The following is a 16308-nucleotide window of genomic DNA, read 5'->3' as shown; positions in this document are numbered from 1 at the left end:
GGTATCCGAAGTCTATCTTATCTGCACATCTGTTTACGGCAGGCACTGGCACTACCATGTGCTTTGCATGCTCGTGATGGAAACCTCAGCGCTCAGCTGCGAGCTGCTGCTTCACCCAGGAAAGCCTTCCAAGGGCTCCCAGGGAACCTGTGTCGATGATGCCTCCGGCACATGGCAGACAGCGTGAAGCACGTGAGGCGATGTCCTGACAGGAATCTATGCACTCCACTGCCGTCAGCGTGACTGACTCACCTGTCCATGCCGGCCCACATCACCCAAACTGCTCCTTGTTTGTAATTCAGACTAACAGTACATGCTGTGTACTGATCTGACTGCTGGCAGCCGAGTCCTGACTCCCTCCGTGCTGCTGAGAAACCACGTTACCCTAACTGACAGCTGCATGCTATGATCAAGACATGCTGCATCAAGGTACTGTTTTACAGGGACACTGTTATACACAATCCTTAAGAATGAAACAGAAACTTTAAACACCAAGGAGTCAGAAAACTCCCCATCTTAACGTAGTGTAATATCCCTTGCATCAAAGGCAGTTTCCTCCTGGCTGCCCCTGGTCTGAAGAGTTCAGCCCTGGAAAGTGTCTGCAGATGACGACCACTGCAGTAACATCCCTTTGCATCCAGCCACATGCCACCTCTGCAGAGTCAGAAACCCACCTGCTTCGCTGCAACCTCTTCATCACGCCCATCTCCAATTACCACATAGGTCACTTTCTTTCCAAACCGAGACACGATCCTTTCAAAACAGCTCTCTTTACCTGCCAAAGACAATCCCACTATAATAAGCGCTACGCAGAGAGTAACAGAAGCCTGAACAAGTCCCTTCTTCCCAGTACAGAAACACATTCTTGTTCTGGGAAGGGGGCAACATCCAGTTCAGCTCGTGAGGCCAAAAGCCACCACTACTACCCGGCCAGCTGGACCACAGCCGCCACAGGGGCTGCTCAGCGGCAGAAATTGTATTTCCTGTGTAAAAATCCCAGCTAACCCGCATCAGACGCCTCAGTGCCAGGCACCCAGCACAACTCCTTACCTATTTTTGTAGCACTATAAATATTTTCAATGGGAAACACCTCGCCCAATCCATACAAGAGAACTTTGGCAAGAGCTGGCACCAGTTGGGTGGTTGTGATCAGGATGTTCACACAGTTTTTTCTAAAAGAAGAAAAACATTTGTAAAAGCGTATCTCTGGCCAGTGGTGCTGAGGCCTGCTCTGGACAGCTCGCGTGGCTTTCCAGAGCGCCCCGTGCTCTGTTGTCCTGCTTTCAAGAGGCTTTTTAGGCCGAGGTTTTGATGAGTGGTTTTTGCTTGTTTCTTTTTTGTTTTAAACAGAAATTCTCTGGCAGAAATGCAATTTTGTGAGCACAGCTCTATTAAAGGGACCTCCTTACGAACAGACGTTGCAGCAGAAAAATCCCAAGGGGTGCTCAGGAGTGGAGCCCTGCACTCGCTCACTCTGCTTCCCAGCACCCGGGTCAAGCAGCAGCATTACCTACGGACACCACTGCACCAAGCACTGCATGCAAATCTAAGTGAGAGAAAGGGCCGAGGAAGCAGCATACACATTTCCAGTTTCCATACCTGGACTGTATGAGTAGCAGGGACTTTAATGCAGTTTCCAGCCAGGAATCGGTCAGCACTTCTATATCGGTCCTTAGTCGCTGCAGAGCTTCCCTCTTCTGTGGGCTAAGAAGGCCTGGAAGGCAAACAACACAAGCATCCCCAGCTGAGCTAGCAAGTCCAACAGAGAGAGTGCTATCGCTCCATCTAACAGCTGCCTGTTCTGCAGTAAATCGCATGGTACTGAACGCATCTGAAAGCCGAGACTGTCTCAAGGCAACAGGAGAAACCAGCTTCCATGGAGCTGGCTGAGCCCAGACACCCGTCTGTGGCTCTGGCTGTGGGGAATCGGGCAGATACTTTTCTCCGATTATTTCAAGCCGTTTCTCAGGATACGTGCAACAAAATGCATTTCTCCTGTGCAAAGCACTCGTGGCAAGAGGTGTTATCCAAGGCCACAGACAGCAGAGGAAGGAACTCCTGCAGTCACCCTCTCTCACTTCCGACATCCCAAGGACCCTTTCCACTTTAACCCCTTTTAGATACCTTTTTTAACCCCCTTTTTTTTTTTAAATCCCCATATTTTTAATCCCTTTTAAAAAGGTATCATTTTCTCAAAGCATCCAGTTCTGTATTGAAAGCAGCCAGAAATGGTGCCCATACACTCAGTCCTGCTCCCATCAGGAAATACAAGGAGGAAGGAGCAGCTTGAGCCCGAACCTCTCTCCACCCCATTTCCAGCCATGATGTCCGAACCCCCCACCTCGCTCCAGCCCTGAAGAACACCAGTCCTCTGACAACAGGGCCAGGGAGGGACCCGCTGTGCTGGGCTGCTCTGCCAACTGCTCTACCATGAGTCTTAGACAGGTCCTGCAAAAATCTGCATCCAGGTTTCCCACGTGCAAAATATGGGTAATGGTCTGATCCCTACCAGAAATAAGGTCCCTGCAGCATACTGAAACGCAGGCTTACACTGACAGATTTCTAAGGCTGAAGGTTATCGATTTGAACACCTGTTTTTCAGAAAATATGTCCAAGAAAACGTTCTACCACATTTTTTTTTTGCATCAGCAAAGGGTATCCAAATGCACGACCCATGAGGCCGAGCCGCCCTGCCAGGCGAGCTGCTCCAGCAGCCCCCCTTTCCCAGGGGTGTCAATGCCAAGATTCAGACTAAAGAGAAAACTTATCTACATTTGATATCTGTAGTTTGCATCATTATTACTACATCAGCATTGGAGGAGAAGCAAAACTAGAAGACTTGGTCACTAGTCACCAAAGTGACTTTGTGAACAGATGGTAGAGATGTCACGTCAGGCTATGAGCACAGCAGCCAGAAGGGGGAATGCTGTATTTCTTAACAATGGCATGATGAGAGACAGATTTCTGTGAAAATATCACATCAGTGAAAAGACCTCCTAAGCAGCATGATATATAAGTCATTTGGGCCCATGCTAAGCAGTGGCAGGCAGCCTTTCATAGAAAATAAGCAAAGGGACACTGTTTGCACCAAAATTTTCTCTTACATACAGGACTGACTGACCAGCCCACCCACACGGTAACGCACAGACCGCACTGGCATGCCATTCAGTTTTGGAAGACATACCCTCTTAGATTCCATGGAGATTTGACCCCATTTAGCACTAGGAGAACGGTTACTTTTCATGTCCAAACATTCAGGAAAGCAAAAGCTCTGAGGAAGGACAGAGCCTGGCACCACAAACTCTGTTTAGTGCTCAGATATCGGTGCAGGCGAACACTCACCTCCAACATTAGTTTTGTATTTGTCGTAGATCTCTCGTACCCTGCGGTAGCGGAAGGCCAGTTTCCGCATCCAGTCCACTCCACCCTGGACACCCACTGATGAGCCGTGATTTGCATTACTTCCTGAGCCACTGAAGCCATCCGTGGAGAAATTGTAGTTGCTATTTCAGAAGAGCAGATCTGTTACGTGTGCTACAGCAGCAGAGCCTCTGCAGCTTTTCTGTCCGGGCTGCAGACTTCAGCTCTGACAGCAGCTAGAAAAGCACGTCGGAGGGGAAGCGGGCACAACCACTGCTGCACCCCAAAAGCAGAGACCGGCTTCTACGGGCAACGTGCTCTGACACCCAGCTACATTTGCCGCTGGTTCTGAGCTGCTGCACTGAATTGTACTGATTCAACTCATCCTCCACTACAAGCCCTTCCCTTGCTCTTTGACTGCCCACTCCTCTGCAATACAGAGCATCCTTCCCACTAACCCCTTTCTCACCCTGCAGCGATAAACCCCAGCATAGTATTTCCCAAGCATAACATCCGTGTCTTTACATCACAACTGCAGCTCCACAAGCTCATGAGCTGCATTACCAACTCACAACTGCAAGAAGCAGGTCCTGCTTCACTACTTTCCCTGTATTTCTTTCTCCCTGACAGGCAATTCTCAGACCTTTCCACGAGCCAGTTCAGCTCATTAATGTGAGAGAAAACTCAGCCTCACCCTGCCTGACAGCGTACACAATCAGCTCCCAGAGGGATGCAAACCACAGGGAGACTTTCAAAGGTCAAGACTGTGGGGTTTGGAGTGTTGGTTCATGACATGCCATTGAGAGCACAGGCAACATTCAACAGTGGACTGTATAATTCACACTGTAATTCTGAAAGTCTTAAGTTTCGTAGGTCTTCGAAGAAATACCACCCAGCAAACAAACGCCGTTTGCCAAGTTTCATCCCCTGCACAATGCTGATCTCCACCCCTGAACCCCATTTGGGTTTGAAGTCCCCACAAAAACCAGATTCCATCGGCTCTACATTTCATGCATTCATCAGTACACCACCTTAGATCTTGGCCATTGTCATCAGATGCCACATCTTCTATGTGTACCTGGTCACACTCCTGTTTAGGAAAAAAATAAAGTCACACCGTTGTAAACCAGAAATACCCTGAACTTTGCAGATTACAGAAAGCGTGATATAAAACAAACCCCTCTCATTTCCCAACAGCAACAAGCCATGCCATACTGCTCCCACAAACCTATACGTATCTTCCATTAGCTTTGTCTCCCAGTAATAGCTTTTACTTCTCAGCACCTACAGGTCTTTGCCAAAACTGGGATTTGAAGTACCAGAAAAGTCTGAAAAAACATGCTTCTATGACATTTCGAGTTGTCTGCAAAAAAGGAACGTCAAACATCCCTAAGCAGGTTGGACTCAAAGCTGACTTGTCATTTGAAACACTTTTGCCATTTCACAAAAACAAAGCAAACGATACTAAAAATATCCCCAAACCATGTTATCTGGTCAAGTATCGATACTCCATTTCATCAACATAATGGTCAGAGCCACTACTGGAGAGTCACCCCCCACGCCCTGTAGTGAAACGCCAGCGTGGTGGCACTGCCAAGACTCTGGTCCCTGGCACAGCTGATTTAACCCAGAGATAAACTGCAAACTCCTTAGGACAAGACGTGAATTTTCCCCATTTCAAGAATTTCCCTCTGCTGCTCCTAACCAGCACCTACAGCAGGAAGTGCTGCTGTTGATCACAGCGGTGACATATCGGTGACTACCCTTCCAGCACAGGAGACTGGATTTGGTGCTTTGCTTTTTCCCCCGGGGCAGGGAGGTAACTGTCAGTACTACCTTTGCAAAGTTCACGGCTGCAAGTAGACACAGCCATGGATGGAAACTTCATTTAAGTTTCTATTTGCATCAGCAAAACCATCTTATTTTCCCACGATGTGCATCAGTGATGCACTCACAATTAATTGTTTGCTGTTCGTATTGAGCCTTCGTAAGCTTTAAACTAGCCCTGTAAATTCTGCAAATTAGGTTCATGACTCATATTCATTGACACATATCAAGGAAGAAAAATCTGCTATTTCCAACCATTTAATTCCAGATTCTGGCATAACTTCAGACCTTCCTGTACAGATTGCATTACTGTGTCCATTACTACCTGACAATATATCATAGCACAGCACAGGGCATTGCCATGATTAGAGCAGAGACTCAACTTCTGTGGAAGTGGTGCAGAACAGTGAGCTGCATTTAATCTGGCAAAGAATACTGTGCGTAAAAGAGGACGCAAGCTGATCAGAAGTCCTTGAGGCAGGATGGGAATGGGAGAGCAGCAGAGACAGCTTGCAGGAAAGAAAAACAGAGGGTGCTGTGGGACCTCCACGTATAAAGCATGCTTGTCTGCAGAAGCGTGTCCTTCATAGCTGTTACACAGCGCGTGGAACCTACTTGAGACACTGGCCGAGATGCACGGGTCATATTCTGTCCTTGGCTTAGTCAAAGCCCCTGAGAACTGACATTCTGAAACCAGTTTTTCCCCACATCTCTGGTCTGCGTTTCAAAACAGGATCAGTGAAAGCAAAGTGCTTACCCAGTCCAGAATGAAAATGTAAGACAAAGCAGAGATCACTCTTTTTTATTTTTACAGGTTCAAGTAGAAGCCCATAGGAGAGCTAGGAGAGCTTGTGACACTAGAATTCTGCAGAATGCCTGTCTCAGATAAAGAGTACCCCTCTCTGATTTGGTTGTGCTTAGAACCACTTCTGTTTTGGCAGACTGTCATGTTTCAGCGTTAAGTGGCTGTGAAGCACAACTGCTCTCACAAACAGTGCAGTGTGACTCTAACTAGGTAACGTGGAGTTTTGCCTTTCAAAAACATTTCCCATGTACCTCCAAGTCATTGAAGAACAAGTGAGTATCAGCTACTTCAAAAATCATCTCTTCCATTGACAGACCTGAGCCAATCACTAGAGTTGGATCCTGGCAAAACAAAAAGAGAAAATGTAAATTCACTGTGGTTACAGACAGAAGTAAATTGAAGAATCTTCCATCAGTTATGTTGCACAGTTTCCACTATATATCAAGCCTGATGCAATTTCATCTGCATTCAATTGTGTGAACTGCTATTTCCCTAGCATTTTAAACTCACTTTAAAAAAATATCCATATTCTGCTAACAGAGCCACCCAAAATTCAACAGCACCCTTCAGTAATGCAGAGCAGGGACTGATGCACTTTCAGAAGCAACACAAACAAAATATTCAAAAATCTTCGACATATTTTGAAGAAGAAAAAAAATCCTGCTTTTCACTATGTGCTGTGACCTCAGTAATTCCCAATGGTGATAAAAACAATTTGACATTTTAAGACTTGTATTGTTAGAAGGGAAGTGTTGGTGAGTTGAAGAGTTTATACCTCTGTATAAAGCCAAATGTAGTGCTCCTCCTCGCCCCAACATGTCCACAAGTTAAAATTATCACCTTATGCATTTAAAACAAAATATAATTTTCTATTCCTTTTCCAAAGATTAACATGTACTTCTGCATTACAGATATGTTTTTTCTTCCACAGAAAAGACAATATTACCTTGCCATATTTTTGGGCATAAGACCCTGTGAGAAGTGAATGGAAGATTATGATGGTCTCATCCAGGTCCCAGAGAAACACTCGCTGCACAGAGAATAAAAGCAGGTTAGAGTGGAGACAGTCTGAGCATGGAGCTGCAATGAAGGAGCAAGTTTTAGGGTTAATTTTGTGGCTAGTTGCAGTGTCCTTTTAACAGACATGAATGACCATGTTCATCTTACAGGCTGAACACATTATTAATTAAACCCTTTCAGTTTAGTGTGGCGGAGTTCACATACCGCTACAGTGCAACTATGTGCTCAGAGCAAGGCTCTCTTGGTCAAACTATTTCAAAAGCTTCTCTTGCTTTTATAGTTACAAAAGCAAAAACTTGGAGTGCTAATGAACTTCGGAGCCCTGCTAGGGTAGAAGTTTGCTGTCTGTGATCTGGAGAGCATCAGGTAAATGACCTTGCTGTTTATCAGAGACACCTTTGTAGGGGGATTGGCTGCCATGAGGAACAGCAGCGTTTCAGTACAGAAGGGCTTTGATAAACTTAATAACTGGGCCAACAGGAACTAGAAGTTCAATAACTGCAGTTTCTGCATGTGAAGTAGAATAACCCCTCGTGTTGGTCCAGGCTGGAAGGAGCTGGAGGTTACAAGTGGACACCAGGCGCAGTATGAACCAGCAGCGCTCTCTCCCTGTGGAGAAGATGAACTGCGTGCTAGAGAATACTAACCGTGCCTAGCTGACAGAAGGAAGGGGCTATCTCACCCTTTGCCCGGGAAAGTCACCCCAGATTGCATCCCCAGTTCCAGAGGTATGTCAGGAAACTAGAGAGCAGCCAGCAAAAGGCTGTCAAGATGGTCAGCAGCCCAGAGGAGAGGCTGAGGGAGCCCTGATGGTTTATCATGGCAAAGAGGAGACTAAGGGTGATCTAATAGCAGACCACAACTAATTGAAAGGGAACTGCAAGGATGATGGAGACAAATTCTTCTCAGTAGTGGCAGACAGAAAATCACCATGGGAAAAGAAGGGGAAATTTTCAGCTTGGGAGATTCCAGCTGGAGACAGAAAACCTCCTTCCCCAGGTAGATGCAGTAGTCCTGGGACAGATCACTAGGCAGGTACAGGATCTCCAGTCTTGGAGGTTCTCAAGGCTCAGCTACACAAAGCCATGTTTCTAGTGCTGGGGACAGCCCTACTCTGAGCAGGAGGCTGTACTAGAGACATCCAAACGTCTCCTCCATTGGCACCGTTTAAGTGCTGCTTGTCAAGAGCCACTGAAGAACTCATTTGGGCCAGTTCTCAGACAACATTGGTCATGGGAATTTCCCAAATTATCCCTCAGCACAGGACAGACATGGAGCAGGTCCAGGGAAGGGCCACAAAAATGATCCGAGGAGCCCCTCTCCTGTGAGGACAGGCTGGGGGAGTTGGGGTTGTTCAGCCTGGAGAAGAGAAGGCTGCGGGGAGACCTTATTGCGACCGTTCAGTGATTAAAGGGGGACTATAAGAAAGATGGGGACAGACTTTTTAGCAGGGCCTGTAGTGATAGGACATGGGGTGATGGTTTTAAACTAAAGGAGGGGAGATTCAGACTAGATATAAGGAAGAAATCGTTTACGTTGAGGGTGGTGGAACCCTAGCCCAGGTTGCCCAGAGAGGTCATCGATGCCCCATCCCTGGAAACACTCAAGGTCAGGTTGGACGGGGCTCTGAGCAACCTGGTCTAGTTGAAGATGTCCCTGCTCACTGCAGGGGGGGGTTGGACTGGATGGCCTTGAAAGGTCCCTTCCAACCCAAACCATTCTATGGTTCTAATTATCTCCTTCCACTTCCATGGAGAGAGGATGGAAAGAAACAGAGGAGGACTCTTACCACCACATTGCTCTGCAGTGCTACCTGTAGAAAACAAGATTACTACTTACCTCCAGTTCACTGTCCTGTGAGGAGGAGGTATCCGCTTTCCTCTTCCCCCTGTTCTTCCCAGGGATGTTTTTTCTTGACTGCTCATCTAACTCTTTACTTGCTGTTGCTCTTGATAATGAAGGACTTGTGGATGCATCTCCTAGAAGAAAGAAATCACACAGATCTCACCCCCTCATGTCCCAAAACACACACCAACATAAAGCTTATATCATTTCGCCGCAAACCTCCCTTGCAAAAGGTAAGATGTTTTGCTTTACTGATGCACTAGTAGTTGAACCCTTATTAGAACACAAAACATGATTTCTTTGTCCCATCATTTTAAAACAGCTATCTCCTCAATTCAGTCCACCAGGACTGAGCTACTGCAGCTACAATGCCAAAGACAGAGCACCCTCCATCCTAAAGCCTGTCTCTCTACCCGGGCACTGCTTTATTACGCAGTTGTTTCTTTTAATAGTTCTTGAGAGAGTACCAGAAACCCTAAACCTGGAATGAGCGTACAAAGGGAAGTATTTACCCATGCCTCCCCCTGCCAGATTTGCTGGCCTAGTCAAATGCCTTTGTGCCAAGCAGCACCATACAATGCGAGCTGTCTCCACCTCCACACACACTGCTCACCCCACTGCCGCTGTAAGCCTTTGACTAAGAGTTAAGCAAAGCAATAGTCAGTGCACAGAGTTCTCTGGAGCGTGTTAATCACACACGCGTCCACAGTGTGCTCACTGTAAACAGAGAGACTTTGACTGCTGTTCCATTGGCCTATCCAAGAATTAGGAAAGAATAACAGGGATGATCTCGGCCCTGGAGACGCAGACTTGGCCAAGCACAGTGGCCATGACGGACAGGGATGCGTTATGGATCCTATTCTGCTGCTGGTGAGAACACCCTTCCCAAGGAAAGAGTAAAGCACCACCATAAAAAATAAATTTAAAAAATCAACACTTTGATGTGCAGAATGTTACAACCACGATGGGAGATACTGTCTGAATCCTTTATTAACAGTTCAGGCAGAAGAGTTAACACCCCAGACATCTGCGTAACTAGTTCAGAAACAGGACCAGAGCTGTAGCGGGAAGGCAGAGGGCACAAGGGACTTGAAAGGGCTTGAATTCAGCCTGGGTCTTTCAGACAAGATGTTGCAATTCCTATGAAAATTCACACAAAACAGTAAACTTGGAGAATTCCTGAGCTAAGAAAATGGCACCAAACACATTAACAATTGGCCATTCCCTGGCCAGTGCCTTGAGATAACAGGACCATTCCTTAGGTTTTCAACACCAAATAAGAACAAATTCACAAGGGTAAATCTGCTGTTGCTCACCCCGACTAGAGGGCAACTGCTTCTGGACAGAGGAAGGCGCCTGAAGCACCACGCTTCTTGAGAGACAACGTCACAGCATGGTGTCTGTACCCATAAGGAAAATGTGAGAGAGGTCTGGAACTTCACTATCGATCTGTGTGCTTTGCTCACTGGCAGCCACTCATCCCTGCTTTCACATTGCCTGAACGACTTTGAGGACTTGGCAGAGCTCAGGTACTACTGATGGGCTTGGGAAGATGGAGAAGGCAGAGTGCTGCCAAGGCAATCACTCACCACCTCCCACAGCAGGCTGATGCCCAGCCGACCTCCAAGCAAGAGCCACCTTGGAAGCAAAACCTCCCCTGTCCCCCTACCTGCCCTTCTTCCTCTACTTCAGTGTTTGTTGCTGAATGTGACATTATGCGGTAGGGGACATCCCTTCAGTCAGCTCAGGTCAGCTGCCACAGCTGTGTCACCTTCTCATCCACCCACCACTGGGGGTGGTGTGGAAGGGAGAAAGCCTTGACACTGTACAAGCATTGCTCCGCAGTAGCCAAAACACCTCTGTGTTATGGACACTGCTTTAGCCACAAATCCAAAACACAGCACCAGCAGAGCTGCTAGGAAGAACATTAAATCCTTCCTGGCCAGACCTAGGGCACCAACAAAAGTGAACAGAATGTGTATTTTTTTTTCCAGCCTACCGATTTGCAACAGGCAGCAGATTTCAACTTAAAACTGACAACACAGGAAGAATCTCATAACTCCTTGCATAAGACATCGGAAGAAGAACTAAGCCTTTGCTCTTGTCCTTGTTAAGTTTAGAAAACTGTGTTTTTGATGAGGAAATTTTAGTGAACACCACTGCGGTTGGTATGTGACATGGCGTTAGTGGAAAAGGCCAGTGAAAGATGTGACTTCTCTAGAATGGTCAATTAAACCACTTTCTACATCTCTTACCAGCTAAAATCTTCTCCCCTGACAAGTACCAGATAACTTAATGCTATGCAGATGCTGATCTGTTCACACACAAAGCACAGAACAGCTGTCATTTCAAAATCAGTTTACATGATGAAGCAGAAGAAGGGAAAGGATGTACTCCTGGGCACATCAGAGACCAACTCATCGATTGGCGACAGCTGAACTACAGCTCTTGAAAATGCATGAGCGGTCCCAGAGGACTTGCGTAACTGGGACCAGCAGCTATGCCATGGCCGTTGGGTAATCTGAATACCTGGCTGCGGGAGGGAAAGAGCTAGCATGAGCTCCTGAGACTGTAGCCCAGGCCTGGCACACGACAGAATCAACAGTCCCCAGGGAGCTGCCGTTGGCTCTTCAGGTCACCCCGGAATTCCCTCTCCCTACAGCACTCAGAGCACGTGGGAGGTATTTTCTGAATCACAGCAGTCTAAGACTTCCAGTATGTAAGTCCCACTGGCCCACCACCTGCACACCGTAAGCGCAGTCTGACAATGGAAGGCAAATGTCCTGTCCCGGCCAGCACGCAAAGGTGGTGCAATTACCTTTTGGAAAGAAGTTTTCCCCGTCTGCACACTGTACTGCCTATCACAGGTATTTTGTAGCCACCCTGTTAAAGATCCAGCCATTACCGGAGGAATGTCTCTGCACTGTCCGTGTAGGCACCATGGCGTTTGGTTTCTCGGTGGGATACGTAGTTGTTGCTAATGCCGTACTGTCCGTGTTGCTGTCTGCTGGTGTAACAACACCAAAGCCAGAACTCGGGTAACACATCTGGTACTGACTTTGGCCAAGGATCGTGTACGTAGGATATTCCTGTTGGAGCAAAGGATCGGTTACGATAGGACACTTCTTCCAGAAAACATTCTATATTAAGATGAGTTTTATGCTAGAATATGCCTGTCAAAGAGAAATCCCAGCAAGAGCAGAGTCTGACTTTATGCTATTTCTTTCTACAGATGTAAGACATCCCAAAAAAGGGTTGAGAGATCTGACTCGCCAGCGACACCTGCACAGGCAGGTTCTGCAGACTGGAGGCCAGCAATCACAGGGCCACTCCTGCCTCCCATTTCTTCAAAAATTAATTCATTACAAATGATGTGACAGTAACAGGGGCGTACTGAGTGGATGCCACGGCATCAGTCCACACTGTCTGTGTCCTGGAATTTGTGGTTTTGTCTTACGCTTTACTTTCTGATACCAGATGTACTGACAGTGACAAAAAACAAGGTCTTGGCACTGGCTGAGGGTGCAATCCTGGCCACAACAGCTACAGGATAAGTGGCCTTTACTCATGTCCTGACCTCAGCAAGCAATTACCTTGCATGCTGTGATGAAAGACATCCATTTATGAAGAGTATTTATTCATTTAGGAGGAGATCACTGAGCACGTGAAGCTCTGATTGAGGATTTCAATTTATGCTACTGATAGTAAAAGAAACAGCCACCCCAAAGGTCAGGCACACTGTGCACCCCCGATTCCCTCAAAGAGCAACCTGGATTTGTGAACCAGGTACCTTGGTCTGCACTACTGAAAGGAATTTTTTTTCCTCCTTACAGCTCCAAGCAAGTTTATGTTAATGAAAGAACTTCAGAAAGCAACAGCATAAGCATGCAAGGATTTTTGTGCATCCACTGCATTTCCCACACTTCCTATATTCTCTTTCTGCAAAGTTTTGACACTGAAGGGTTCCTTTGCATATCTAAATATTCAGAATGGCAGTTAACGGCTGACACTGCCACGTATTACACACAGGTCACAGTCAGGGGGAAGGGCTCCATGACAGCTGCAGGACTTCTTGACTTAGTTTTATTCTAGCACCATCAGGATGCATCTCCTAATTTACTGAGGTTTTTTTGGTTTGTTTGTGTACATCCTATTTTCCTTTTCTTGCTGAGGGAGAACAAAGTCATTCCAAAAATATCCACCTATAGTCCTCCCTGTAGGTTTGGTTCTCAAAATAGTTCTAGTGTTTCTTCTCTGCTTTCTCTCTTGCAGAGATCTCAGCACCCTGTTTAAGATTCACCACATGATCTGCAGACAAGGAAACAGCTTTGAACAGAAAGTGAGTTTGCTGCAAAGGCCGAAGGGAAAAGCGTCATGGTCAAAAAGACAGCAAGAGTAATTTTGCTGACTTTGAGTTACAACTGAGCCCTCTAACTCTAGTACCCATCATGCTTCATTTGAAGTGATGCAGATATTTGGCCTTTCTTTGTTAGTTTTGAGCAACGTGTTAAACAAAGGTGAAGGAGATGCTGCACGTAAGTATAGCAAGGAAGAAGTTTTACCTGTGAGATGCTGGCTACTGCTGACGTGGAAATATTGACAACAGTTGAGGATGTAGAGACTGGACTGGCATTGGTAGTTGATGCTGTAAAATTGAAGAATTGCTGCATTAAATGCTTCTAAAAAAGCCCAAGAGACAAGACCAATCCACACTGTGAAATCGGTACTTACTAGGCTTATGTGCAAGCACTTGTGCTTCCAGCAGCACGCTGCTTGTAACAGTCAGAAAAGAGTTGGGGTGTGTTTGGAAACCGGGTACATTTCAGCTGGGCCTACAGGGAAGGAGAGCTAGCATATCTCTGAAAACAGTGCTTTCCAATGTTTCAGAAACCTTTTCCCTCCATGCCTGCTGAGCAACTGGAGTATAATTAAAGCAGTTTCACATCCTGACTGGAAGTTTTGAGGAGACAGCAATCACATTCCGATGTTCATTATTAGCGGTTGAAAATTAATCAGAATAAATCAGTAAAATGGATATGAATGTATTTAAATCCATTCTGATAAGAAATGTTCCCTCTGCATTGGACTTGGCATATTGAGTCTAATTAGGTAAAAAAAATTAAGGACATAGTAAAAATATTTCAAATAGTATAAAAAGGGTGCTTCCTACTGGAGAAAAGCGAACGTATCTCCCCGTACCCCGGTGTGACTACAACTGCTTTTGGGATGAGACTTTCTGAAATAATTTTTCAGCAGCTTGTAGGACAAATTATTAGAGACATGTAGTTGTTAGTATCAATTTTAAGATGTTTAATAGCCTTCATGTCACTGCACTCGGTTCTTCCAGAACGCAGAAGAGGCTGCTAGAGCACCTTCTGGGAACACCAGTCATTTAGCAGATGTTGTGGTTTTACCACCACAGGGCCCCTCCATTAAACATTACTCTACAAGGGGGTTTGGGACCCTCAAGGATCAGTGAGAACAATTAACAAAATCAGCATGAACAAAGTCAGGACGTACGAAACCAGGTGCCACCAAGGAATATTTTCTTTTGCTAAACCTTCTTCCTCTGCACACAAATAAAACCAAAAATCACTTTTAGATGCTTATGAAAAGACTTGAGGAAATCCATAGTGTCACCTACTTTACCATCACTCTGAGAAAAGCCCTCACTTTCTGTAAATAACACCCATGCAGAATTGACCCCAAGACTGAAAAACTCAAGCTTCTGAAGGCTTCAGTCTTTCAACCCCAGGGAAACAGACCCCACCACGAACTCTTAATCAATGTACGTTGTGTTATGGCAAGCACAGATACTACCTGGTAAACAGCTCCTGGAAAGAGGAATGGATCCAAAATATGCCTCAAAAAAGATGAAAAACAAAAGAAATATATCTTACAAGAGGTGCAGAAATACACAGTATTTACAAGAGGTGAGAAATGTGAAGGGTGGCATCTCTGCGGAAGCAGAAACGAAGGTAAGTAATTAGCCCCAGGAATCCCCTCACAGACAGGAGCAGCAGTGTTGAGAAACAGATGGAAGAGAATTTGGGGGGGAAGAACATTTAGAAAAAGAAGAAAGGCTGCGCTGAACAGCAATAACGGCAATGAAGACACTCAAGTACCAACAGTAGCTATGCAGCTACTGGGAGCACAGCTGTGAGAGTAAGGTACCTGTCACAGCCACTCCTCATAAGCAACTGCTAGAGAACAGGGGCCGGGGTCCAAACCCAGCTCCTTCCAACTACGCACGTTACGGAAATGATCAAGGCTGTTATTACCTTAAGCAAATATCACCTCCCAGGGCACTGCAAAGAGCAGCTCTCCAGAAAAGATCCTCACCAATGCAGAACAAACCTGCCATGAAGCCAGAGATGAACTATCTAGAAGACAGATTATTCTACCACTTCACTCAAGATTTTCACGGAGAGCAGACAGAAAGCAATTCTCACCTGTAGTGCTCTGAAGAGGCTGCTTCTCCACTGAGATAGGTAACAGAAGTTAAGAAATCACAGAAAAAAGATGCCAAGTGCTGAGATTCTGGCAGAAACACAGCCTCCCTCATATGAACTCCATTGTTTATCTTAACTCTGGTCTCCTTCCAACATCGATTTTTTAATTACCCTGTATCTCTACAGTGTAACACATCAGATCGTTACAAACAGCTCCCACTACACAGATTAACCCATTCTTTCTGCACTGTGGGACAGTTCCTTTTTACTTGTGAATGGGCCAAAAACATGCAAAAATGTTTGGCGCGGGTGTGCCAAAAGGGACAACTTCATGGTCTCAGGTTTAAAAGACCAGCAAACACAAGTATTGCCTCGAAGCTGCCGTGACCCTTTTTCTCCTCTCCTCTTTTTCTCCCCCACTTCAAGATCTCATCCTCAGACCTCACATCCCTACCTCCCATGCCTTACTGATCCTTTTCGGTTTTGCTTCATTTTCAAAGATGTTTCAACCCACTTCATGTGCTGGGAAGGGAAATTGCAATTAATGCATTTTATGTTTCACTTGGCTGCTTTGCTCTCAGAGGGAAGGAAGAGGCGAGGCAAGAAGCAGCCATTCCTCCCACGTCGCTCCCGGTGCCTCCTCACGCCTCTGCAATGTACCACCACGGCCATAGCTCAGGTGAGTACAGAAACCAAAATTCTCAGTCACTAAGTGCATCTGACCATTTACTGGGGTTCAAATACCACACTCCTTCAGTCCAGCATCTGCAGTCTAAGCCTTACCCACGCGCTGAAGTACACCTCCGGTGGGACAGCAGCACTGTACAACTGTGTATCGCCCTATTCTGACTGGAGAGAAAAGATAGATTTTTCAAGAGATTTCTGACAAGGCAACTTTGTCCATCCTTCCAGCTCCTGCCCCACCTCCTCCCTTGCGGCCACCCAAGTACTGAGCCTACTCCTACGCAGGCCACTTGATAATCTGATGAAAAGGAGGTG

The 16308-nt window shown here is 46.2% G+C and overlaps 1 protein-coding gene across 5 annotated transcripts in view; it reads right to left on the bottom strand.

Annotated features, from left to right (window-relative positions):
• The window catches only part of EYA3 (EYA transcriptional coactivator and phosphatase 3), a 69734-nt gene that overhangs the window by 3657 nt on the left and 49769 nt on the right, over positions 1 to 16308 (bottom strand). For all 5 annotated transcript variants that reach the window (XM_075114975.1, XM_075114974.1, XM_075114972.1 and 2 more), the window contains 10 exons: positions 13420 to 13502; positions 11763 to 11946; positions 8852 to 8991; positions 6939 to 7022; positions 6244 to 6333; positions 4392 to 4450; positions 3343 to 3503; positions 1600 to 1714; positions 1051 to 1172; positions 675 to 775 (listed from right to left, as the gene is read on the bottom strand). In XM_075114975.1, the coding sequence (XP_074971076.1) occupies positions 675 to 775; positions 1051 to 1172; positions 1600 to 1714; positions 3343 to 3503; positions 4392 to 4450; positions 6244 to 6333; positions 6939 to 7022; positions 8852 to 8991; positions 11763 to 11946; positions 13420 to 13502 (1139 nt within the window). The remainder of the gene's footprint in view (positions 1 to 674; positions 776 to 1050; positions 1173 to 1599; positions 1715 to 3342; positions 3504 to 4391; positions 4451 to 6243; positions 6334 to 6938; positions 7023 to 8851; positions 8992 to 11762; positions 11947 to 13419; positions 13503 to 16308) is intronic.

Source organism: Phalacrocorax aristotelis, chromosome 20 (genome assembly GCF_949628215.1).
Source record: "Phalacrocorax aristotelis chromosome 20, bGulAri2.1, whole genome shotgun sequence".
Lineage (NCBI taxonomy): Eukaryota > Metazoa > Chordata > Aves > Suliformes > Phalacrocoracidae > Phalacrocorax > Phalacrocorax aristotelis.
This window is presented reverse-complemented; position numbering and strand designations above follow the sequence as displayed.